Here is a 22,669-nt window from a genome sequence, read left to right as displayed (position 1 = left end):
GGTGACATCAGTTAAGATTTACACTTTTAGCAACTGGCAAGTTTGTAATATTGTTAACTATAATCACAATGCTATTCATAGGTCCTCGGAACTTATTCATCTTCTACTGGAAGTGTGTACCCTTTGCCCAAGAGCTCTCCATTTACCCCACCCCAGATCCTGATGAGCATCATTTGAGTCTATAATTCTAGTACCATTCATTTGGCAAAGATTTGAGTACCTATCCTATGTATTACTCGTATCATTGAGGATAATAAATGTTTAAGACACTATCACTGGTAAAATGTATAATTGGATATAACACTAACCATTTTATTTATCTTCATTTTGAAAATAAAATATCCAAAACAGATATCAGAATTCTCCTAATGTACCACATTCCTTTCCAACTCAGAGAATATACTAAAATGCTTTTCTCTATTTAAATATGTCTTTCTTCATGCTTATTGTCATTCACACAGTAGAAGTCAACTTTGGCTCAGTAGCTCAGAAAGGGTTCTTCTAGCTGCCACCTTATCCTATACTCTGTTACATAATGTTTAACATACTGATTTTTTGTGTGTATACATAACTAATTTAGCATTAAATATAATTAGTAAGTTATTGAAAATTATATAATTCTTACTCTATCTCTAGAATAGAAACACCACAAGGAAAAAAGTTCAAGTCTGACTCATTAACATTCCCTGGACTCTGATGTATGTAGTACATTCTCAAAGAATATGTGTGTGGGGAAAAATACCTTGGTTTTTGAATGAGTAAATAGCACTAAACTAAGTTAAATCTCCAAAGTCATTAGAGACTTTGTCTTCATGTTTTATTTTTTCTCTTAGGCTCTTCTTGCCCCAAAATGTGGATTGGGTACCAATGCAACTGTTATTTTATTTCTAATGAAAGTAAAACTTGGAAAGAAAGCAAAGATTTCTGTGCTTCTAAGAATTCCAGTCTACTTCAGTTACAAAACAAAGATGATTTGGCATGTATTGAATTTTGGTTTCTTGTATTTTCTTTGGCCTAGGGAAAAAATACTATTTAAGTATGCTGACTACTTTGAGTCACTCTTTAATCAGGTAGGAAATTGACGGTTGTATTTGAACTAATGACTAGTAGTTTTGTATACCTTAAAACAATCCTTTTGAAACCTATAAAATTTCTCAAAGATTTGTATTACAAGGATAAAAATGAAGATACATGTCACATACAGTACAAGAGACATTATAGAGAGAGATCAAAGAAGAAATAGTAGGTCATTATTTTTATTCAAAGAACCAACTAAACAACTTTGTATATTTTAGGGTTTTAATTAAATTTATAATTTCTATTGTAATTATATAGCTTTTGTCTTCATTCCAGGATATAATATGGAATGAATAGAAAGAATATGATGATAAAATTATCCAATTCTTATGAAAAGGTGAAAAATTTCTCTGGCTGCATGAAGAAACTATTTGAGTATAGGTTGAGTAGGTTATATACCCAAGAAATTTGTTCCTCAAGATCCTGTTGATTTGAGATCAAATTTGATGTTGATCTCCTGTGTGAAAAAATGTTTTTCTTGAAAAATCCCTGTATAATGTTTTCCATTCCTCAATAAGGAAAATTTGGCAACATTTTTTTCTCCATAAATAAATGGTCCTGATAAGTGAGAAAATGTGAAGTATGTTACTATTCCTCCTAAACTAGATGACAAATGACTTTAGTTTGAGTGATTTAAAGTCTGAATCTATGCTGGACACTGACTTTCTTAAAAGCGCACTATTCCCAGAGTAGATTCAAGTTAGGTTAATATGTTCACCTTCGTTTCCCAACAGGATTTCATGAACCATATCAGTGAATTGGTTTACTGGATCGGACTCTCTTACAATAAAGAACGCAGTGCCTGGTTGTGGGAGGATGGCTCTGCTCTCTCCCAAACTCTGTAAGTTTCTAGCAGTCTGAGCTTCTTTATCCTTTAGGAGTTTGTTCTTAGATATGAGCAAAAACTGTAACATCTGGCAGTACTATAGCTAAGATAACCTGTCTGTAGCATGAGAATAAATACAACAGAGTGGCAATTTTAGCCTCTTCTAGAACATCCATGTATACACTCCAAAGCTCTTTTATGACCTGAGTTTGGTGTACTTGTGACCATAAAAGAGCTTTTGACCATTTTTTTTTTTTGTCTTCATACAAGCACTTGGATGTATTGTGCATGTACAGATTCTCATGCACAGAGAAGCTGTCCAGGAAAAACAAGATAGCCATTATTATCTTTATTCTGAGGAAGCCCAATATTCTCAGCATCTTCTCATGTTTCAGATATGCTGGGCTTATTTTCTGTATATTTGTGATCTTAGAATGTCACTTCCATTCATAAACATGGGATTTGCAGCATCATAAAATGATCAATTTGCTGCTCTGATTTGTTTTCCTAGCTTAGATTAGTCAATACATCTTCAAACAAAATAGAGGTAAGGTTTATTATATATTAAAACCATTAATAACAATGGAAAAAATTCGGTGTCAATGTTATTGGTTAATGAGGCAGTAACTGAGTTTTTGTAATATTGTACTCTGAAATCATGAAAAAATATAATGACTCAGCATGTTAATATCTCATTCAAATGCTTTAAAGTTTTTAATAAGAATCGCCATCCCTAAACATTCTCATTTCCTTTACCCTTATGGCAACATTTTATTTTTCATTACAGATTTTCATTTCTTCAAACTGTAGATATACGGAACTGCATAGTGTATATTCCAAATGACGGATTTTTAGATGAACTCTGCAGGGAAGAAGTGCGTTTTATCTGTAAACAACAACTTATTTAGTGTTTCTTAGGGCAGAAGGGGTGACAACGAGGTCCAGTGTTAATAAGAATGGTATGTTTACCTCTTATATAAGTAGTAACTATCTACTTCTAGGGCCTATAATGTGTTTGGTAATATATGATTTTTATATATTTGAAACCATGTGTTTTAAGGTTGATGAAATTTGTGCTCTTCCATGATGATAACGAACTTCATGAATATTTTGATTTATTTCATATGTTGAATATTGCATGTAATATATTTTTTCATATGTACATTCTTGTGATTTTTCGCTGGAGAAATTTAAATAAAACAATTTACATCACAAAATGTATATCAACGTCATTTCAGTCCTCTGTATGACATACTAATAGGTAAGTTTCATCTCTACCTCACTTTTCTGAAAGTTAATTCTTTCTGGATATCTATCTTTGTTTTAATTTAGAACTGAAAGTGTCACAGGACAGTTTCCTCATGTGTGTCACCTGACTTCCTAGGGGAACACACTGAGTGCTGTAGAACAACTGTAAGTCTTTGACCAAATATGTCGTTTTTGTGTGTTTGCTTTCAGAGTTTGCAAGGGTCAAGGGACTCTAAGCCCTGATCACATAAATTTACAATATCCATTTTTTTTATTGCACAAGTTTCTTGCTTTATGCTTATCAACAAGAGTCACTTACCAGTGCATTGGGGATCTTAATCTCTAATCAATCCCAAAAACTTTTCTTAAAAGTTCTATGTAAAATATTAATAATTCCCTTATTTTGCGTGTGGGAAAGGGAGCAATTCATTTCATTGAGGGTTTTCTGAGTGTATCAAAGAAAGACTGGGAATACAATCAGATTTGATTCCTATGACCTGGATGGGATTTTTCTGACCTCACAGATATCATAATCCTATTTCCTCTTTTGAATTTTTATTACATATACATCTTTAAAAAATCATATTGGCATCTCTATTTGCTGTTCTGTTTTATATTTCAAATCATAATAATTAAGAATCCAAATTGAAATTCAACATATAAACAGCCAAGAAGAGGAAAAGACCTCTTATTTTTTAAATCAAAAAGCATAAATATAATAGGACTACAACCTGAACTATTTACATTCTTGTATAAAGATTGACATAAGAAATGCACTTATTATGTTATAAAAATTAAGGATGGAATATAATACCTTTAAACATTTAACTTGCAAGAAGAGAAATTGCATTGTACTATCCAGATATTTCACATGTTTTGGCTTTGTTGTCTATGTGATTTCACAATGATACCTTTTTAACTAAAAATATAAAAATAGTATTGGTAAGTTTATGAAGAAATCACTAATTTTCTGTCCCACTATCTAATCCTCCTGTCTTCCTTCCATGAGACCAGTTCATTTAAGTTTTTGCTTGTTTGTTTGTTTTAGTTTGTATCCTGCTCTGGGTGGGTTTTCTCTGTATGAACCAAGGATAGTCTCTCTTTATAAAGTTTGTCCAGAATGAATCTCAATTGTTTTCATTTAACCACACCCTAGTATAGGTTCAAATGATTACTTTCTACATTGTCACCCTATGAGATGTCCAGAGCCCAATCTGCCTTTTTATTGAGAACTCATGAACATTCATTACAGTTGCAAGAGCAAGGAAACAGAGAGTGCAAAATATGGCAGGTTTTGTCCAATTTGGGAGAATAATCTGTGTCAAAAATATCCCTCCTCTGTCAAAAGAAGAAAATTCCTATTGCCTCCCAATTACAAAGCTCAGAGGGTTTTTTTTGCCCCGTATCATCTCAGAGTACTATGATGGAAAGCTGTAGCTTGGATGGAGGAGATGGCAGTATCTTTCCCACAGCATGGTCTCATCATACTAGTTACTCTCAGTTCAGAACCGTTGGACCCATTTCATTTTTTATTATTGTTCTTCCCACTCTTACCTGCATTCTACTTTTTTTTTTTATTCTGAAAATATCCGTGTAGTCTTTGAGATGGGAAAGACTTCTTTTACATAAAAGTCTTTCTACAAAACTATCTGTTTTTTCCCCTCTGACATCAGATTTCTGATATATTCTCTGGGGAAAGATACATTGTTTTTCTTCTTATGCTCTTTATTTTTTTCTGTAAAATGGGCTAATGCATCTGGAAGAACTAGTTGAGTGACTATGTCAGTGCTGGATATAAAAGGTAGGAGTATCTAAGAAACACATAAAGTGAAATAATATGGCCAGTTGTCAGTTTATATTTTTTTAATTTTATCCTATTACTCTATGTGTATTATCTTGAATGTATATAATACATGTTACAGACTGATACATAACAAGCTACGAGAAATTTAGACACTTAAAACTACACACGTTTCTTATCTCATATTATCTATATCAAAAACTGGGCATGCCTTAGTTTTTCCCTTTATTGTGGTTCCACAAAGCTGGATCCAAGGTCTTGGCCAGCTGTATTCTCATTTGAAATTCAGAGTCCTCTTCCAGGTGAATTTAAGCTGTTGGCATAATTTAGTTCCTTGTGGTTGTTGGACTGACACCCTCAGCACCCACAGTCTACACACTTCATAGGCAGTCACACCATGGCTGCCTGCTTACTCAAGGTCACTGGAGAGCATCTCCGACTCATCTCTCTATCTGGTCTGTCCAGTTTCTTTTAAGTGTTTTTCTCAGTAGGTCAGTTCACCCATAATATCTCTTTCAATTAACTGAAAATTGGCTAATGTAGAATCTTAATTATATCTGAAAAATAATCTCATCATTGTCATTTCCTGTATTCTAATCACAGAGTAGCATCCCACGATACAGGCGTACCTTGGAGATACTGTGGGCTTGTGTCCAGACCATCTAAATAAAGCAGGTATCACAAAAAAAGAAGCCTAGCTATAATCTTTTTGCTGGTAGAGGGTCTGGCCTTCCCTTTAGGAAAATGCAATACCTGAGAAGTGTAATAAAAAGAAGCTCAACGAAAGAGGTATACCTGGAGTGACAATCTCACTGAAAATAAAGGGGACGGGATTATACAGTGGTACGTCAGGGCATGGGACTTTGGGGAGCCAACTGAGAGCTTTGCCTGCCATACCAACAAACCCCTAAAATTTGTTTAAATTGCTACTTCATATTTTATTAAATTTAAACACTGCTTTTTGATTTCCGATAACTAGGAATTTAATTCACATATTCCATGACGAAGAATCCTATCTAAATACCCTCACATATTTATTTTTAGTTTTGTTTTCCCTGCCCCCCAAAAACTTAAGCGGCTCGCTGCTCAAATACCAATACTCCAGAGACAAGTGTTGAATAGAAAGGAAAGGTTGCTTAATTCAGGAAGCTGGCAGCCTGGGAAGACTGCAGACTAATGTCCAAAAGCCATCTTTGAAGTTTGGGATCAGGCAGAAGAGTTTTAAAGAGGTGGAAGGGAAGGGGAGGCCAGGGAACTGAGAGAAGGCAGTGTTTCTTTAGTTATAGATAACACTTTGTCACACCAGACTCCTGGGTGCCAGCAGCTGGTAACAGTGACCTTGGAGACATTCCTTCCTTCTGCAAAACAAACTCATAAATCCTCCTCCATGCCCTGAAGTTATCCCCTCCTGCTTAACAGAGAAACAGCACAAGGACAGCACAAGAGTATACTGTGAGAACAAAAGGAGTTGAACAAGAAGAGCAGTTAACATGTGAACAAAGAGTAATTAAGAATTAAATTATTTAATTCTAGCTGCCCAAAATGCTAGGGCCATTAAAATTATAAGGGGCTCCACTGTAGTTCCTCCAGTAGTGGCATCTAAGTGGCCTAATAGTTATTTTACAGCTGGACTAGGACAGCTCTTTGTCGATCTGCAGAGACGCTTGAACATCAGTTTTTGCCTCTTGGGTACAATAAGGACTGTGAGCTAACTAATTAGCTAACGAACTAGCAATCTATCTGACTAACTAACTAGCTTTTTATGGTAAGGTTTTTAAAAGTCAAGTGGAACCTAGGGTCATTTTGTTCTTTGATAATTTACAGTTGAGATAATTGGTTACATAATCCTGTCTCCACTATGTGACCAGACTTTGCAGGAAACTTCTGACTCGGCTCTTCTGAAACCAAGTTTCATCATACAAATTATTAGCAGTTTCATCCAGAGAAGAATCATGTCTTTGTACAAATAAAAAGAATGTTGGGGAGTTTGTTCCTGGATGTTTCTTGGCCTCTGACTTCTCATTTGAATGATCTTTCACATGCTGTATCATATATTTGCCCTTCTTAAGGACATAATATGAGTATGCTCATTGGAGACTTATGATGTCTTTAAATTAAATAAACCTAGAAATATTTAGAACATTATTTCTCCCTTTTTTATATTCATAATTTTGGACTTTTTTTTTTTTTTTTACATCCTAGTAAATGGGGTGGAAAGCTTTCTTTAAAGAACTGGATAGCAAATGTTTTCAACTTGTAGGCCAGTCTTTGTTCAAACTACTTAGCTCTGCCATTGCAGTTCAAGGGAAGACATAGATAATATGTAAATGAATGGTTTGCTCTTTTACAAGAGAACTTTATTCACGAAAGTAGATGGTGAGACAAATTTGGTTCACGGGCCATCGTTTGCCAATACCTGTCAAAATGTGTAAAATGAGATTTTGGAGGCGCCAACCTTATTGTCCACTTTGCCTTATCCTTTTTAGGTCACAGTATCACAGTTGTAAATGCACTTATAAATTTTAAGTACTAATACAGTTGGGTCTTATATTATCACTGTTCATTATGAAAAGTAAAAATTCATCAAGTAGGTGTTACAGCCAAACTGCAAGATGTCCACCAATGATTCGCACCTGCTGGTGCACATACCTTTGTATACTTCCCTTCCACATGTGTGGAGGTTGATATGTGTGACCAGTAGAATATAGTGGACAAGATAATATACCCCTACCGAGACTAGATCTTAAAAGATAATCATGGCTTCCTCTTTTTTTCTCTCTTTCAGATCACTTGATCTGGGGGAGGCCCGTATCGCATCAGAGCAGCATTGTTGAAAGGACCATGTGATACAGAACTGAAGCCTCTTATGAACAGCTAGCAAGGAAATTGAGTCTGTTTCAAACAGCTATGTAAGGACCTCCCTTGCAAGCTGAATTACCAGCCTCAGTCATGCCTTCAGATGACTACAGAGCGCCAGTCCACATTTTGACAGCAACCTCATGAAAGAACCTGAGTCACATCAATTCTGCTAAGTTGTTGAAGGATTTCTAACCCTCAGAAACTAAGTGCTGTAATACAATTTATTCTGTTATGCTGTGAATTGTTGAACTTCATGGTAAACTCATTTGTAAAGACATATCTTAAGGAATAAAGGAAACAAGATAAAAAATATACAAAAGGTAGTGAAAGGAGTCAGCCAAAGTTCATCTTTCTAAAAGTTCTCTGCCTCAAAATTTCCTGACATAATCATTATGATCCATTTTGTTTTCAGTAAAGTTGACCCCATTGCAGTATCCAAACTGGACCCCAAGTGATTCAAGTCAATAAATGAGTCTTATCCAGCAGTCATAGTAGTTTACATCTAGCCTAGTCATCGTCAAGAAGATGGAGATGAGTTCTTGGGTGACTCACACAAGAACTTGGAGAAAATAAGCTAAACACAAAGAATTTATATTGCATTGTTCTAATTACATAAACTTCCAAAACAGGCAAAACTTAACTCTAGTTTACATTAGATGCCAAGATAATGTTAGGGGTCTAGATGATGGTAATATATGGAGGAGAAAGGGAGAGTAACTAGAAGTTAAAATGTGGAAAGATCCTGGTGATCCTGGAAAACTTCTATTTCTTGACGGGAGTGGTATTTGCATGGATCTGATGGTTATTAAATTTTATGTTTTTATTACTTTTTAATGTGTAAATTATATTTTATTCAAAGCTGTGTGAAGAGAGAATATGTTTGTTGAATTATTTTTGTCTTATTTAGGTTTCGATATGAGGCAGGTTTGTTATCTATTTCTCACCTTATAGTCAGTGTGTTTCTGTATTTACAAGTTCTATTTACCTTATACAATCTTTCTTAAACTTCACATTTAATATGAGGTGTTTTCTTTTTATTTTTTCAGAAGTTGTCTCTCCCTTCTCTGATACTCTACCATGATTCAGAGTGGGTTGAGGAGAGATTCAAGTGTTATAATTCTTCTTACATTTTTTCTATGGAGGCAAAAATTTTTGATAGAAAGCTGAGGTCTCTGTGACTGTCAGAATCCCTTTGTATTTCATTTAGAGAGTAGAGGTGAATGAATGTTTTCTCAAACTAAGTATCACACAGTTACCTTTGAAGGACATTAAAAATACTTCAAAATTAATGTGAATACTTTTTATTTGACATCGAATGGAGTTTGGGACAAATTTTCTGGTTATTACTTTTACTCTAAAATACTCATTATAAAACCGACATAGGTTCCCCCAGTAATTACATGATTGGCATACAACTCAAGTTTTTAGAAAAGGTTTAAAAACTCTCAGGAAAATTCATAAAAGATAAAACAGGTCATTATAAAACATTAAGATATAGATACTTGTTTTTCCATGACAATGAAATGGTCTAAGTCAAGAATAAAATATGTATTCAACAGTCTTAATATAATATATCATTTATATAAACTTATTATATTCATTTAATATATCATTTAAATAAACTTATTAGGTTCTACTTTTGTACTTAAATAATTAGAGAGAAAATGGGTGATCGTAATTCTACCAACTGCCTTCAATACAGAGGAAAATTTTATTCTTTGCCTTTGTTTTATTCAATAATCAATCAAACTTCTTTGAATTGTAATAATTTTAACTTGTAGCTATCATTTGGTTTAAACAAATGTAACATTTTCAAAGTCTCTGAAATTAAATGGGGAATTATATTAGGTATAAAAATAAAATTCAGTTCATTCTTTTAAGAAAGAAGGTGTTGCAATGGCTTTATTGAAAACCTGTGCTAACGACTATACAAAGTACAGAGCATACCCACAAAGTTTCACTGAATTCAGATGTCTTGAGGTAGGACCTCAAATACCCTAGAGAGGAAGTGTTGCTTAAAAGATTGAATTCTACCTCTCCTAAGATGAGTGAGGTTTTGTGGTGATTTGTACTCCATAAATGAGTTTATAAAAAGAGAAAGAAACGACATAGAGAGACAGAGAGAAATGAGTCGTGTGATTATTTATTCCCTTACTAAAAACAGAAAATAACTTTGCAGGATGAGGTTAAATGGCTGAGTCTGACCATACCTGCATTTGCTCTATTCAAAATGCAGGATGCCCAGCTGCAGAGGCAGAAGCAAATATACAAATCTTGTGTCGTTGTTGCTGCCGGAAAAGGATTCATTTCCTGTGTGTGACTCTGTTTCCAACCAGGGCTTTTGAGACTTCCTCCCACTTTCCCATTTCCAGACACTGAGCGCCTGGTTTGTGGAGGATGACTCTGCTTTCTCCCATGATTTGTGAAGTGTCTTGTACTTTGATTGCTCTTGCACTTTTTTGAGTTCAAGTTAAGGTTTGACCAAGCAATTCACATTTGCTAAAATTGCACTAAAAATAACGTCTCGATGTGTGAAATTAGAGACAAGAAAGCAAATAAAACAATAGTAATTTTTCTCTACCCAGATTACCACAGTATGCTCAGAGGATAGAAGTTTCCCTATGCCCTTACAGATTTTTAGATTTCTGCTCATTTGTATACTGAGCAGAAATCTAAAACACACACACATACACAGATATACACATACACCACACACACACACAGATATACGCATACACCATCTCTTTTATTATCCAGTGGAGTGCAGGGAATGAGAAATATTATAAATCAAAACCACTACATTTGTAAGGAACAGCTTATTTAATTGTTTTCGCAGGAGAAATTCTTATCTTAAACGATTAAATATGGAAATTCTTACATTTTAATAAATCATGCTCATTTCTCTACCTCTAGAAGGCAGTGAAATGTATCAATATGGATTTTTATCTTGTTGTAACAATATAAATGGTTTAAAATTTACTTACGTAATACTTGTTACAACAAGATATGTAAATTTTAAACCATTTATATTGGTGATAATTACATTTATTTCTCTACTTTAAATGAGAAGAAAATTTATTTTTAGAATTTTCTGATTTTCTTAAGTTAATTTGAACCTGCTTTGAAACCTTGGTTCTTCACCCAGTTTTTGCTACCAGATTTTCCCTAAAGAAGCAAAAACTATGCCCTGATCACCTTAATTCAGCACTTTGTACTTTTTCTGGTGGGTTTTTGCTTATGCTTCTCAGTAAAGCAGTTCTTTTTTCCTGATCAATTCAGAATCCTTAAGTGTCATGCATTATAAAACTCACTTTTATAATAATATTTATTATAATATTATTTCTTAAGATATAATCATATATCTTAAGAAATTTGGATTGATATACTTATTTTGCAACTACTATATATTTCAAGCATTAATAATACAATTGAGGCACATATGACAATGTCAATCTTTTACCTTGAAATGGTCAAAAACAAAATAACGAAACCCTTAGCTTCTATCTTAAGGGATAAGAACATTGTGACTATCATACTGAAACCATTTTCTCTCTTGAATAAAGTGAGATATAAGAGGAATAAAATTAAGTCATATGTCTATTGCCATGCCACCTTGAACAAGCCTGATCCCGTCTGATCTCGTAAGCGAAGCAGGGGTGGGCCTGGTTAGTATTTCAATAGGGTACCACCTAGGAAGACCAGGTGCTGTAGGCATAAAAAATAGAAAATAAAAGAATTGTAAGTTGACAGGTCCTGCAATCTGTGAGGTCAACCAAAAAAGATATCGGGGTTTCACCCAAAAAAAAAAAATTAAGTCATATGATAATTGGTGCAGAATATGAAAACCGTATTTCAAAGCCACCATTTTGAAAATCTACATTGTATAAAAACATATGTCTTTAATGCTTCCAAAAAAAAAAGGCTCACGATTAATTTTAATGTTTGCAATTACGGTGCAACTTTCTTTCAAGAGGGCTTCAAAGAAAATGGGAGGTGGCTATTAAGTATTTTTAGTAAAACGTTGCCTTTGTGTTGTGGAGAACATGTAGAATATGCTCCTTAATGTAGTAAATATTTGAAAAGGTAGAGATGCTTAGTTATTGTAGCTAAAATAATTCTTAATCATAAATGATAAAATTCTTGTAATTTTTTCATATTTAATCTGAAGTTATTTACCAACTTATTTTGTTTAAAGTGTAATTTTTTCCTTTCTCTTCCCATCTCGCTTGCAAAACAGAAAAGTAGTTTTCAGCTAACAAATTGAGCAGACATCTAATATTTTATATGCCTTTTGAGCTGTGTAACTTAATATTGGGATACTTGATAGTTTGTTTTATTATGTAACTGATAACATGGCGACGTGTTTTAATGTTAGTTCAACTATATATTTATACTGTCTGGGGATGTGTGATTATAGATCTGTGGGAGAAACAATTTGTCAGTGTTCACCATGTTGTAAGAATCTAGTGGAAGAGCTTAAACATCTAAATAAATAATGAAATAAAAGTATATTTAAAAACATTTGAAATTTAAAATAGTTATACATTATGCTTCCTGGCAATTTACTCTTTATTTATGAACAACTGTCTTTTTTTTTCCCCCAAAGCAATACACGCATATCTTTTAAGTATTTATAATAGAGAAGGACTTCGTTTCAAAATTAACAATTCTTCCTCTTACTTGTCTTCAAACGGATTGGCCCCAAAAGGCAACTAATTCTATTTCTGATATTACTACTTTTGTCAACTTTATCTGCAAAAGTATAGAGAGATGTTATATTATTTTCAAGCTGAGAAGGAATCTTCGACTTCTTTTGTCTAACCAAACCAAGGTTCAGAAGTAGTATATTCTACCTAACCATTAGGGTTCCAGTCTTTTCTTAATTAAGTAATTGTTATTATTGAATGTTTTCCCTGAGGGCATACAAGGATTATTGGATATTGCAAGAAGCAGTGGTGTCTGATGCTGTTAAACAGGATGGATGCTATCTCTGCCTAAGGGAGCTCGTCTCTAGGTAATAACAAGAAGAGCTAGAATATGCCTTGGGAGCAGGAAGTGCATGATGCTCTCTCACATAGAGACTGAGTTGTCTTCAGTTGCTTACTCGCTTCCCAGAATGATTCAATATATCACTGAAGGAACCTGCTGATGAGAGCGTACATGAGTGTCACCCAATGCATTCTATCTGCTCACAGGATGTTTCCTTCAGATACGTAGGGCTTGGTGCGGCCGTTCTGACCTTCTTGTCTTCTTATACTCCTCCACCATTACACCATTAGTTTATTGGGCTTTCTCCCATGTCAGCGGAGTCTGTCATAGTCTGAGGGTTGGCGTACACATTTTCATGCATTTCTTTTTCTTTCAAACATGCGTTCCCAAAGAGCTCCTTTATATTAAAGTGGCAAAAAAGCTCGAATATTCATATTTCAAATCTGGAGATTCATTGTGTCGGGGCAACAAAGCTTTTACTATTTTTAGAAGGAAAAGTAGGCTCCAGGAATAGAGAAGCAGAAATCTTCTTGGTACAACAGAAATTCCAAAGGATATGAGAGGGGTATGATAACTGCTGTATGTGAGCATGAGAGGCAGGAGGTGTTTGATTATATATATACATGTTTCTCATGACTTACATGGGCAAAACTTATCAATTCCTCACGAAGGTAACAAAAAGAATTAGATCGTTAAGTCAGGTTGACAAGCAGTATCAGAGTTTTTTCTCAGTATCGAACTTTACTAATAATTTCAATGATACAATAATTGTAAGGTACAGACAAAATAAGACACGTCCAGCCCTGCAATGCAGCTCTGAGGTCCTTTCTTTCCATTTTAGGACACACTGTGGTCCAGACTAATGGATTAATATATGAGATCCCTAAATGAAGTTTGTCGCTGCATCACATACGCACAAAAATAGAATCTTTGGGCATGATACATCACCATTTTGCACTCAGATGGCTATATGCTTTATGTGATATTCTCCAGGAAGCCATGCTCCATAAAGCCTAGATTCCAGTCCTATCTTTACTTTCATTTTGTTTGTAAATAATATTAGACATTCTACTATATCCTGTCCAAAACATTCTATAGATAGGATTTTGAGCAGCAAAATCTGCTAGTGTTTGTTGGTCAACAGCATTATTACAGGAGACTTTTTCAAGTCAGAATACTTTTTTCCCTTCTTCCTTAGAAGAAGAATAATTTGCAGGCTCATGCTAGCAATTTTCTTTCCACTCAGGGATGCATGCATTTTCAAAGCAATGGGATCAAAATCAATTTCTAATTGGTCCTATTGCAATGTATACTATCATAAGGTTTTGCAACATTTTAGTTAGAAATTTCTAGACAAGGAAAATGTCTCACTGTTCATATCTTAAGTGGTCATTAACTTTTTCCTCGAGCTCTTTGCTTGAATGATCTTCTACTTATTGAAGTCATCACTTGCTTTGAACAAGGGGCAACAATAAATAACAAGGAGGGGAGAAAAAGTGTGATCACCTGCAGTGGCCACCAGGGGAGTGGAGATCCTGCAGAGAGAGATGCATCTCCTGGAAGGATACCTAACTTTCCAAAAACAAGACTTAAGTAAATCTGAACATTTCAGTGGAATTTCAGTCTGGATTTTCTCTGCAGCAGACCCTCAGAAAGGTTTTTGAGTGCAAAGTTTGTTGTGATGTGCATGAAACAAAGATTGGAAACAGTGTGAACACAGGAAAGAGAAAGCAGAACATAATAAAGACTGTCCTCTGGTTGTAGCTACTAGAAGAGGAGACTGGGGCTAACGCTGTTCAGGGATTTTGGTATATGGGACAAGCCCCAATGTGCTGAATTGCCAGACGTCAGGACAGAGGTTGCTGGACTAGCCGAATCCTGAGACTCATTGAAGCCCATGCAGGAGAGAGTTTCTGAGCACATCTGGGGTGCCCTGTGTGAGAGCAGCAAGGCCTCGGCAGTTTTAGGAGAAAAAAGTCTTCAAATACAGAGCCGTAGACAGTGATTGGCTAGAGATCAGCCAGTATCCTGAGAGATTGGAGTCGGGTGATGATAACCTCTGCTCCAAGTGGAGATAAGTTGCAGAGAGCCTGGCGCGAGAACGACTCAACTGCCTATGTACAAGAAAGAATCCAGTCAACTAGGGTTCACAGAAAGAATTAAAGAAGGGGTATGTATACATTCACACACACATACACATACATGTAGATACACATACACACATTTATACATGTATTATATATATTTTATGTATATATATACATTTTATGTATATATATCTATGTGTGAGCACGTACTTTTGTGTGTTCAGTTATCTTATTTGAGACTTGAGCCTAGAATTATTGAATTGAACACAATTTTCACAAATTTTATTTCTGTCAGTAAACTAAGGTAAAAAGAAAAAGACAATGGTTCATTTCAGTCTCATCAAATATGGTTCTGAAAACTTGAAATCACCTCCAAATGAATGCGGTCCTATCAGTGTTAGAAGGATAGTAATAACCCCTACTACATATTCTGTCACAAAATTGTATCTTTTTAAAACTAAGGATGGAAGCAAAATCTGAAACTTTTATTTCTCTAAGATGACTTTACATTGGCAAGAAAATGAAAAAAAAAACCAGGCATTTTTTGTCATTTCATCTTTGTCCAACATTAAAACTAAAATGAACAGACTTAAATGGGCAAAAGATCATTTATACATCACTTCCTTCAACAAGGATTTGCATGAACCTAGATTAATAAATTTCTGTGTTTACATTCTCTGGTAAGAACTTAAACTTTATTAATTTTGATGGTTCAGGGAAAACAGCTGCATGCACACTATACAAATAGAAATCATGCAAAATTTTAACTCCATAGAAATGAAAAGAAATTACAAGACTTGTATTTTGTTTTGGTTATGGGATCAAAATCAATTTCTTTTACAAATCGGTCTTTTACAAAAAGGTACATCAATGGTAATGTTATAATGCTTAAAAATAAATAACATAAACAACAGTAAACTGATTTAGGCGTGTGCTTTATCTGTTGATGAATGGTGAATCGCATTTCCAGATACATAATCATAGGTCAAGGTTCCTACTGTCAAGGTTTTTTTTCTGCCTATCCATCTTACATTTCAATTTCCCACTAGTAAGATTTGTCTCCTGGGGACAAAATGTGTAAATTTAACTATCAATATATTATATGAGTGAGATAATACAGTAAAAATATAATAATTAATATATTCATAAAAAATTAGGATAATAAGTGTCCACAGTCATGTTCAAAGGACTTGAAAGGAAAAAACGTTGGAGAATACAATGTTGGAAGCTTTTAAGGCTCACTGTAGTGTGGGTTAGACCACCTAGGTAGTCATAGAGCTCAGGTGTGTATGTGAGTGTGTATGTGTGTGTACATGGAATAGTAATGAAGCACTATAGTGTGGGCTTAGACCACCTAAAGTAGTCGTTTACACAGGTGTGTGTGTATGTGTGTGTGTGTGTGTACATGGAGCAGTAATGGGAAGTCACTGTGGTTCTACTTTTTGAACCTTCCCTTCCACACATGAGTTAACGAGGCAGCCATCGAAAGCACAGAGTGAGAGGTGGAAATACCAACCAATCTGTTCTGAAAAATCAAAATTAAGAAAACACAGACACACAGAGAGATAGGCTTGATTTGAACTATATTGCATGTGTGCTCTTGAGAAAGACCACTGGGGTTTCAATAATAGTGACCTTGTTCAAATATTCGGCTCTGCTTTAGTTTTCTCATCAGTAGAATGAGTATATTTATGTATTTTCATTATTAAGCCATTTCAGAAATAAACAAGCTAATATATGCCAAGTGCTGTCATCTGTGTTTAAATAAGGTAAATTATAAATTTTTCTGATTATAAAAAGAGAAAAAGTCTGTGTGAAATTTTATTATACCAAATAAATTTAGTTTGGTTTACATATCATTTTTCTTGTGTTCCAATAATTTTCAAAGGTGTTGATGTTCGAACATTAAAAAAAACCCTTTCACCTCCTTTTATGATAGTCAAAGTGTTCACATTACACAAATACAATTACACAAGTGAGGATTTCCTGTATTGTGGTTCCAGGAACATTTTAAAAGCTAGTGATTTTACTGCTTCTCTTTCATACTATACATCCGTCTCTCACCAATAGGTGATTCAAGAACATCATTTAAATACCTATTTTTTCTTTTCCTTTTTCTGTTAAAGTTCCTCACATGCAATGCTCGGATTTCTAGCTTCCTGCTCACTTCTGTGACTTAACAACGTCCTCCTGGAAAAAGCATACAGTGTGCCTTATCTGCGTCGACGTGGGAACACCATTTCTCATGGCAGGTATGTGAGGTCCCGGTCATGAAATAAAAATAGAAATAACCAGAAAAGGAATCTCCTAGATATGGATATTTCAGGGAAGTGCTTTAAGAAAAAAAAGGGGCGAAGGCATTTTTTTAGTTTTTAATGGATCGGTACTTTCCACTTCATTTGATTGTTCTGATTCTTCATTCTGTAACTTTGAAATATTTTTGTGAAGCTTTTCCAACAGGTTTAAAGAATGGCTTCTAAAAGAGAAATCTCCAAATTCTGAATGGGAACTGAATTTACCAGGTTACATTATGAACAACCAAATTCCACTATAGAGTATTTAGAGAATGCCAAATATTTAAAACACAATATTTAAAAATACTACTTAAAAATTTACTGCTTGTGTTGCGACATCCAAACATATACAGATTAACAGTTTGACACATTGGACTGTTGCTAATGACAACACTCTTTGGGAGTATGCTAAGGTTAATGCAGAATCTGCTAATGCAAAATTGTTCTGGAGAAAATACCTACAAACCAGTAATTTGGGGTTTAAGATATTGTAATATTCTTGTAAAATATGGTTGCTTATGTGTTATAATTCAGAGTATGGTGAAATGAACTCAGCACCCCAAACCATTACCCAGACGGTTGGGGACCGACTCATCACACCAGGTCCAATTGCTCCTATGTCTTCTCTTCCCTGTGAAACCTCTACAATGTCATGGACTCTTGACCTTTCTCAGAGCAATGAATGCATTGAGATTAGCAGGAGAGCATGCTCCCAAGTGGTATTATTGTGACAATGATAGAATATGTTGAACAAAGACGGAAGGCCTAGACAAACTTTCATTTGATTTCTGACTTGGGTGTTTACTAGCTTTGATACTTGGACAAAATAACATTATCGATGGATTCTAAATTTTATCATCTGCCTGCTGGGAATCATACAAGTCTCTTGTGATTTTTGTTGAGAAAATAAAAGTGAATGTCTGTTATGTAAGCCCATTAAACAGCACTTGGTGCCGAATCACCTCTTCTTGCTCCAGATCTCTGAGCTTCTTTGCCAAATTAAAATATAAATGTTAAATCCACTTTGCTGAGACAGATCTAGTTAAGAAGACAGTAATGAATGATCTCACTGAAGAGTAAAGTATAACTCATAAGAATTTTGGTATTTGGTGGAGTTCTGAATGGAGCAGCTGCATTTTCTAATGTTACATTGGCAAGATGGTTGGGTTATCAAAGCAAAGAAATTTTGGATTTTCTCTCAATCATTTCTGCTTTTAAAAAGTTCAGCTCTAGTGTTTGTTGTTTAATTCATTCCCCAACCTCTCCTTCTCTACAGGATTTCAAACCACCCCGTGGAGGTTGATTTCTGGCATCTTAGGAGTAATGTTCCTTGTGTTGATGGCTACTTTGGGAAAGTTGCTGAACGACTGTAAGTGTTTCTAGCCAAGCCTATATAAAGAGGATAACTGTGATGAAATCGTTTAACATAAAAGGCTTCATTTCCAGATTTACAAATATTTTGTTATTTGATAAACCTGTATCTAATTAAGTAAATTTCTAATCGTTTCTTATAGTATTTACTAAACCAAGAATTCAGCCAACACCGTCTCCAGGACCCACCTTAGAACCCCAGAAAGGTAGGTTTCATGCTTTGGAAAACCTTAGTGTCAGTGGAAGATGAAATGGAATGTTTCTGGTTTCCTTCACACAGAAGCATAATGAAATGAAACAAAGAGTAATGTGACTTTACCTACTAAACATAGGGTAGTCTCAATTCATTTTTCCCTAATGCATGAATTATTAAATTACATTGAATGTGCTTCTCATGTATTTAAGTCATAAGATAAATATTAGCTTGATAGAACATAATTTTCCTGCTCATGATTAAGTAGCAAATCATAAATTATAGTAAGCATCACAGCTAATCTCCATTACCTGCTTGTGATTGCTCATAACGCATACTTTCATATCTCTTTAACTTTGCTTCTATTTATTTTATGACTCAGAATATAGTGCAGAGATTTCTCCAATTTTAAACTTACACGATATAAGCCAGTTTGGAGTCCAATCTTTATGTATCTTTTTCCAAATAGCACTATATTTATATTTTTCTTTTTAGTATTTTTCTCAGCACTTTTGAGGTATAATTGACTTAAATACTGTGTTAGTTTAAAGTATGTCGATTCGATACACATATATTGCAATGTGATTACTGCTGTAGCTTTAGCTAATACCTCCATCATGTCCATAATTACCATTTTTTTTTGAGGTGACAGTTAAAATTAGCACTTTTAGCAACGGGGAAATATGTAATATTGTTAACTATAATCACGATGCTATTCATAGGTCCTCGGAACTTATTCATCTTCTACTGGAAGTGTGTACCCTTTGACCAACAGTTCTCAATTTACCCCACCCCAGATCCTGATAAGCATCATTTGAGTCTATAATTCTAGTACCATTCGTTTGGCAAAGATTTGAGTACCTACCCTATGTATTACTCTTATCATTGAGGATAATAAATGTTTAAGACAGTATCACTGGTAAAATGTATAATTGGATATTATACTAACCATTTTATTTATCTTCATTTTGAAAATAAAACATCCAAAACATAAATCAGAATTCTACTAGTGTACCACATTCCTTTTCAACTGAGAAAAGATACTAAAATGGTTTTCTCTATTTAAATATCTCTTTCATCGTGCTTATTGTCATTCACACAGTAGAAGTCAACTTTGGCTCAGTTGCTCAGAAAGGGTTCTTCTAGCTGCCACCTTATCCTATACTCTGCTACATAATGTTTAACATACTGATTTTTTTGTGTGTATACATAACTAATTTAGCATTAAATAAAATTAGTAAATTATTGACAAATATATAATTCTGACTGTATCTCTAATAGAAACTCCATGAGGAAAAAAGTTCAAGTCTGACTCATTAACATTCCCTGAACTGTGATGTAGGTAATACATTCTCAAAGAATGTGTGTGGGGGGGAAAATAACTTGATTTTTGAATGAGTAAATAGCACTAAACAAAGTTAAATCTCCAAAGTCATTAGAGACTTTGTCTTCATGTTTTATTTTCTCTTTTAGGCTCTTTTTGCCAAAAAATGTGGATTGGGTACCAATGCAACTGTTATTTTATTTCTAATGAAATGAAAACTTGGGAAGAAAGCAAAGATTTCTGTGCTTCTAAGAATTCTAGACTACTTCAGTTACAAAACGAAGATGAATTGGCATGTATTGAATTCTGGTTTCTTGTATTTTCTTTGGCCTAGGGTAAAAATACTATTTAACTATGCTGACTACTTTGAGTCACTCTTTAATCAGGTAGTAAATTGATGGTTGTATTTGAACTAATGACTAGTAGTTTTGTATACCTTAAAACAATCCTTATAAAACCTATAAAATTTCTCAAAGATTTGTATGATAAGGATAAAAATCAAGATACATTTCACTTACAGTACAAGAGACATTATAGAGAGAGATCACAGAAGAGATACTAGGTCATTATTTTTATTCAAAGAATCAACTAAACGACTTTATAATCTTTAGTGCTTTAATTAAATTATAATTTCTTTTGTAACTATATAGTTTTGGTCATCATTCCGGGATATAATATGGAATGAATAGAAAGAATGTGATTATAAAATTATCCAATTCTTATGAAAAGGTGAAAAATTTCTCTGGCTGCATGAAGAAACTATTTGAGTATAGGTTGAGTAGGTTATATACCCAAGAAATTTATTCCTCACGATCCTGTTGATTTGAGATAAAATTTTATGTTGATCTCCTGTGGGGAAAAAATATGTTTCATAAAAAATCCCTTTATAATATTTTTCATTCCTCAATAAGGAAAATTTTACAACATTTTATTCTCCATAAATAAATGGTCCTGATAAGTGAGAAAATGTGAAGTATGTTACTATTCCTCCTAAACTAGATGATAAATGATTTTAGTTTGAGTGATTTAAAGTCTGAATCTATGCTGGACACTGACTTTCTTAAAAGTGCACTATTCCCAGAGTAGATTCAAATTATGTTAATATGTTCACCTTCGTTACCTAACAGGATTTCATGAACCATATAAGGAGATGGTATTACTGGATCGGACTCTCTTACAATAAAGAACGTAGTGCCTGGTTGTGGGAGGATGGCTCTGCTCTCTCCCAAACTCTGTAAGTTTCTGGCAGTCTGGGCTTCTTTATCCTTTAGGAGTTTATTCTTAGATCTGAGCAAAACTGTAATGTCTAGCAGCACTGTAGCTAATATAATCTGTCTGTAGCATGAGAATACAGAAAAGAGAATAAATACAACAGAGTGGCAATTTTAGCCCCTTCTAGAACATCCATGTATATGCTCCAAAGCTCTTTTATGACCTGAGTTTGGTGTACTTGTGACCGTAAAAGAGCTTTTGACCATTTTTTTTTTTTGTCTTGTTACAAGCACTTAGATGAATTGTGCATGTACAAATGCTCACACACAGAGAAGCTGTCCAGGAAAAACAAGATAGGCATTATTGTCTTTATTCTGAGGAAGCCCAATATTCTCAGCATCTTCTCATATTTCAAATATGCTGTCTTATTTTCTGTATATTTGTGGTCTTAGAATTTCACTTCCATTCATAAACATAGGATTTGCAGCATCATACAATGATAAATTTGCTGCTCTGATTTGTTTTCCTAGCCTAGATTAGTCAATACATCTTCAAACAAAATAGAGGTAAAGTTTATTATATATTAAAACCATTAATAACAATGGAAAAAATCAGTGTCAATGTTATTGATTAATGAGGCAGTAACTGAGTTTTTGTAATATTGTACTCTGAAATCATGAAAAAATATAATGACTCAGTATGTTACTATCTCATTCAAATGCTTTAAAGTTCTATTTTTTATAAGAAACACCATCCCTAAACATTCTCATTTCCTTTAACCATATGAAAACATTTTATTTATTTTTCATTACAGATTTTCATTTCCTCAGACTGTAAATATACAGAACTGCATAGTGTATAGCCCAAATAAAAGATTTTTGAATGAACCCTGCAGGAAAGAAATGCGTTTCATCTGTAAACAGCTTATTTAGTGTTTCTTAGGGCAGAAGGGGTGACAACGAGGTCCAGTGTTAATAAGAATGGTAAGTTTACCTCTTATATGAATACTAATTATCTACTTCTAGGGCCTATAAAGTGTTTTGAATTGTGTCTTATATGATTTTTATATATTTGAAACCATGTGTTTTAAGGTTGATGGAATTTGTGCTCTTCCATGATGACAAAGAACTTCATGAATATTTTGATATAATGCATATGTTTAATATTGTATATGATATATTTTTTCATATGTAAATTCTTGTGAATTTTCTCTGGAGAAATTTAAATAAAACAATTTACATCATAAAACATATATCAACATCATTTCAATTCTCTGTATGGTATACTAATTGGTAAGTTTCATCTCTACCTCACTTTTCTGAAAGTTAATTCTTTCTGGATATCTATCCACCTATATGTTTTAGTTTAGAACTGAAAGTGCCATAGGA

General features: G+C 34.0%; 2 protein-coding genes and 1 pseudogene across 3 annotated transcripts; all 3 read left to right on the top strand.

The window, feature by feature from the left end:
- Positions 1 to 833: 833 nt before the first annotated feature.
- Positions 834 to 3,150, top strand: LOC120614215 (natural killer cells antigen CD94-like; the record flags this gene model as incomplete). The annotated part of the gene is made up of 3 exons (XM_039876996.1): positions 834 to 976; positions 1,812 to 1,918; positions 2,691 to 3,150. Coding segments are annotated over 3 exons (371 nt in total), but the record flags the coding sequence as incomplete, so codon positions are not given.
- Positions 3,151 to 11,406: 8,256 nt separating this feature from the next.
- Positions 11,407 to 11,525, top strand: LOC120614217 (uncharacterized; annotated as a pseudogene).
- A 5,363-nt stretch (positions 11,526 to 16,888) lies between these two features.
- Positions 16,889 to 22,657, top strand: LOC120614216 (natural killer cells antigen CD94-like). Of its 2 annotated transcripts, XM_039876997.1 has the most exons (6): positions 16,889 to 17,139; positions 18,458 to 18,550; positions 18,696 to 18,758; positions 20,219 to 20,361; positions 21,197 to 21,303; positions 22,096 to 22,657. In XM_039876997.1, exons 1-6 carry the CDS (start codon positions 17,133 to 17,135, stop codon positions 22,211 to 22,213), a joined length of 531 nt encoding a protein of 176 aa, XP_039732931.1. In that variant the 5' UTR covers positions 16,889 to 17,132; the 3' UTR covers positions 22,214 to 22,657. The 2 variants fall into 2 exon arrangements, with proteins under 2 accessions (XP_039732931.1, XP_039732932.1); XM_039876998.1 differs by lacking the exon at positions 18,696 to 18,758 and having other exon boundaries at positions 16,890 to 17,139.
- Positions 22,658 to 22,669: the final 12 nt, after the last annotated feature.

Source organism: Pteropus medius, unplaced genomic scaffold, assembly GCF_902729225.1.
Source record: "Pteropus medius unplaced genomic scaffold, Ma_sr-lr_union100, whole genome shotgun sequence".
Lineage (NCBI taxonomy): Eukaryota > Metazoa > Chordata > Mammalia > Chiroptera > Pteropodidae > Pteropus > Pteropus medius.
Note: the sequence above shows the minus strand (reverse complement) of the source record. Positions and strands in the feature narration are given on the sequence as shown.

What these genes read in the sequence shown, in the direction of transcription:
- LOC120614216 (XM_039876997.1), top strand. An exon ending in CACCTTAGAACCCCAGAAAG is followed by an intron (nt 18,759 to 20,218) that starts GTAGGTTTCATG and finishes TTTCTCTTTTAG; the next exon opens with GCTCTTTTTGCCAAAAAATG. An exon ending in TCTGCTCTCTCCCAAACTCT is followed by an intron (nt 21,304 to 22,095) that starts GTAAGTTTCTGG and finishes TTTTCATTACAG; the next exon opens with ATTTTCATTTCCTCAGACTG.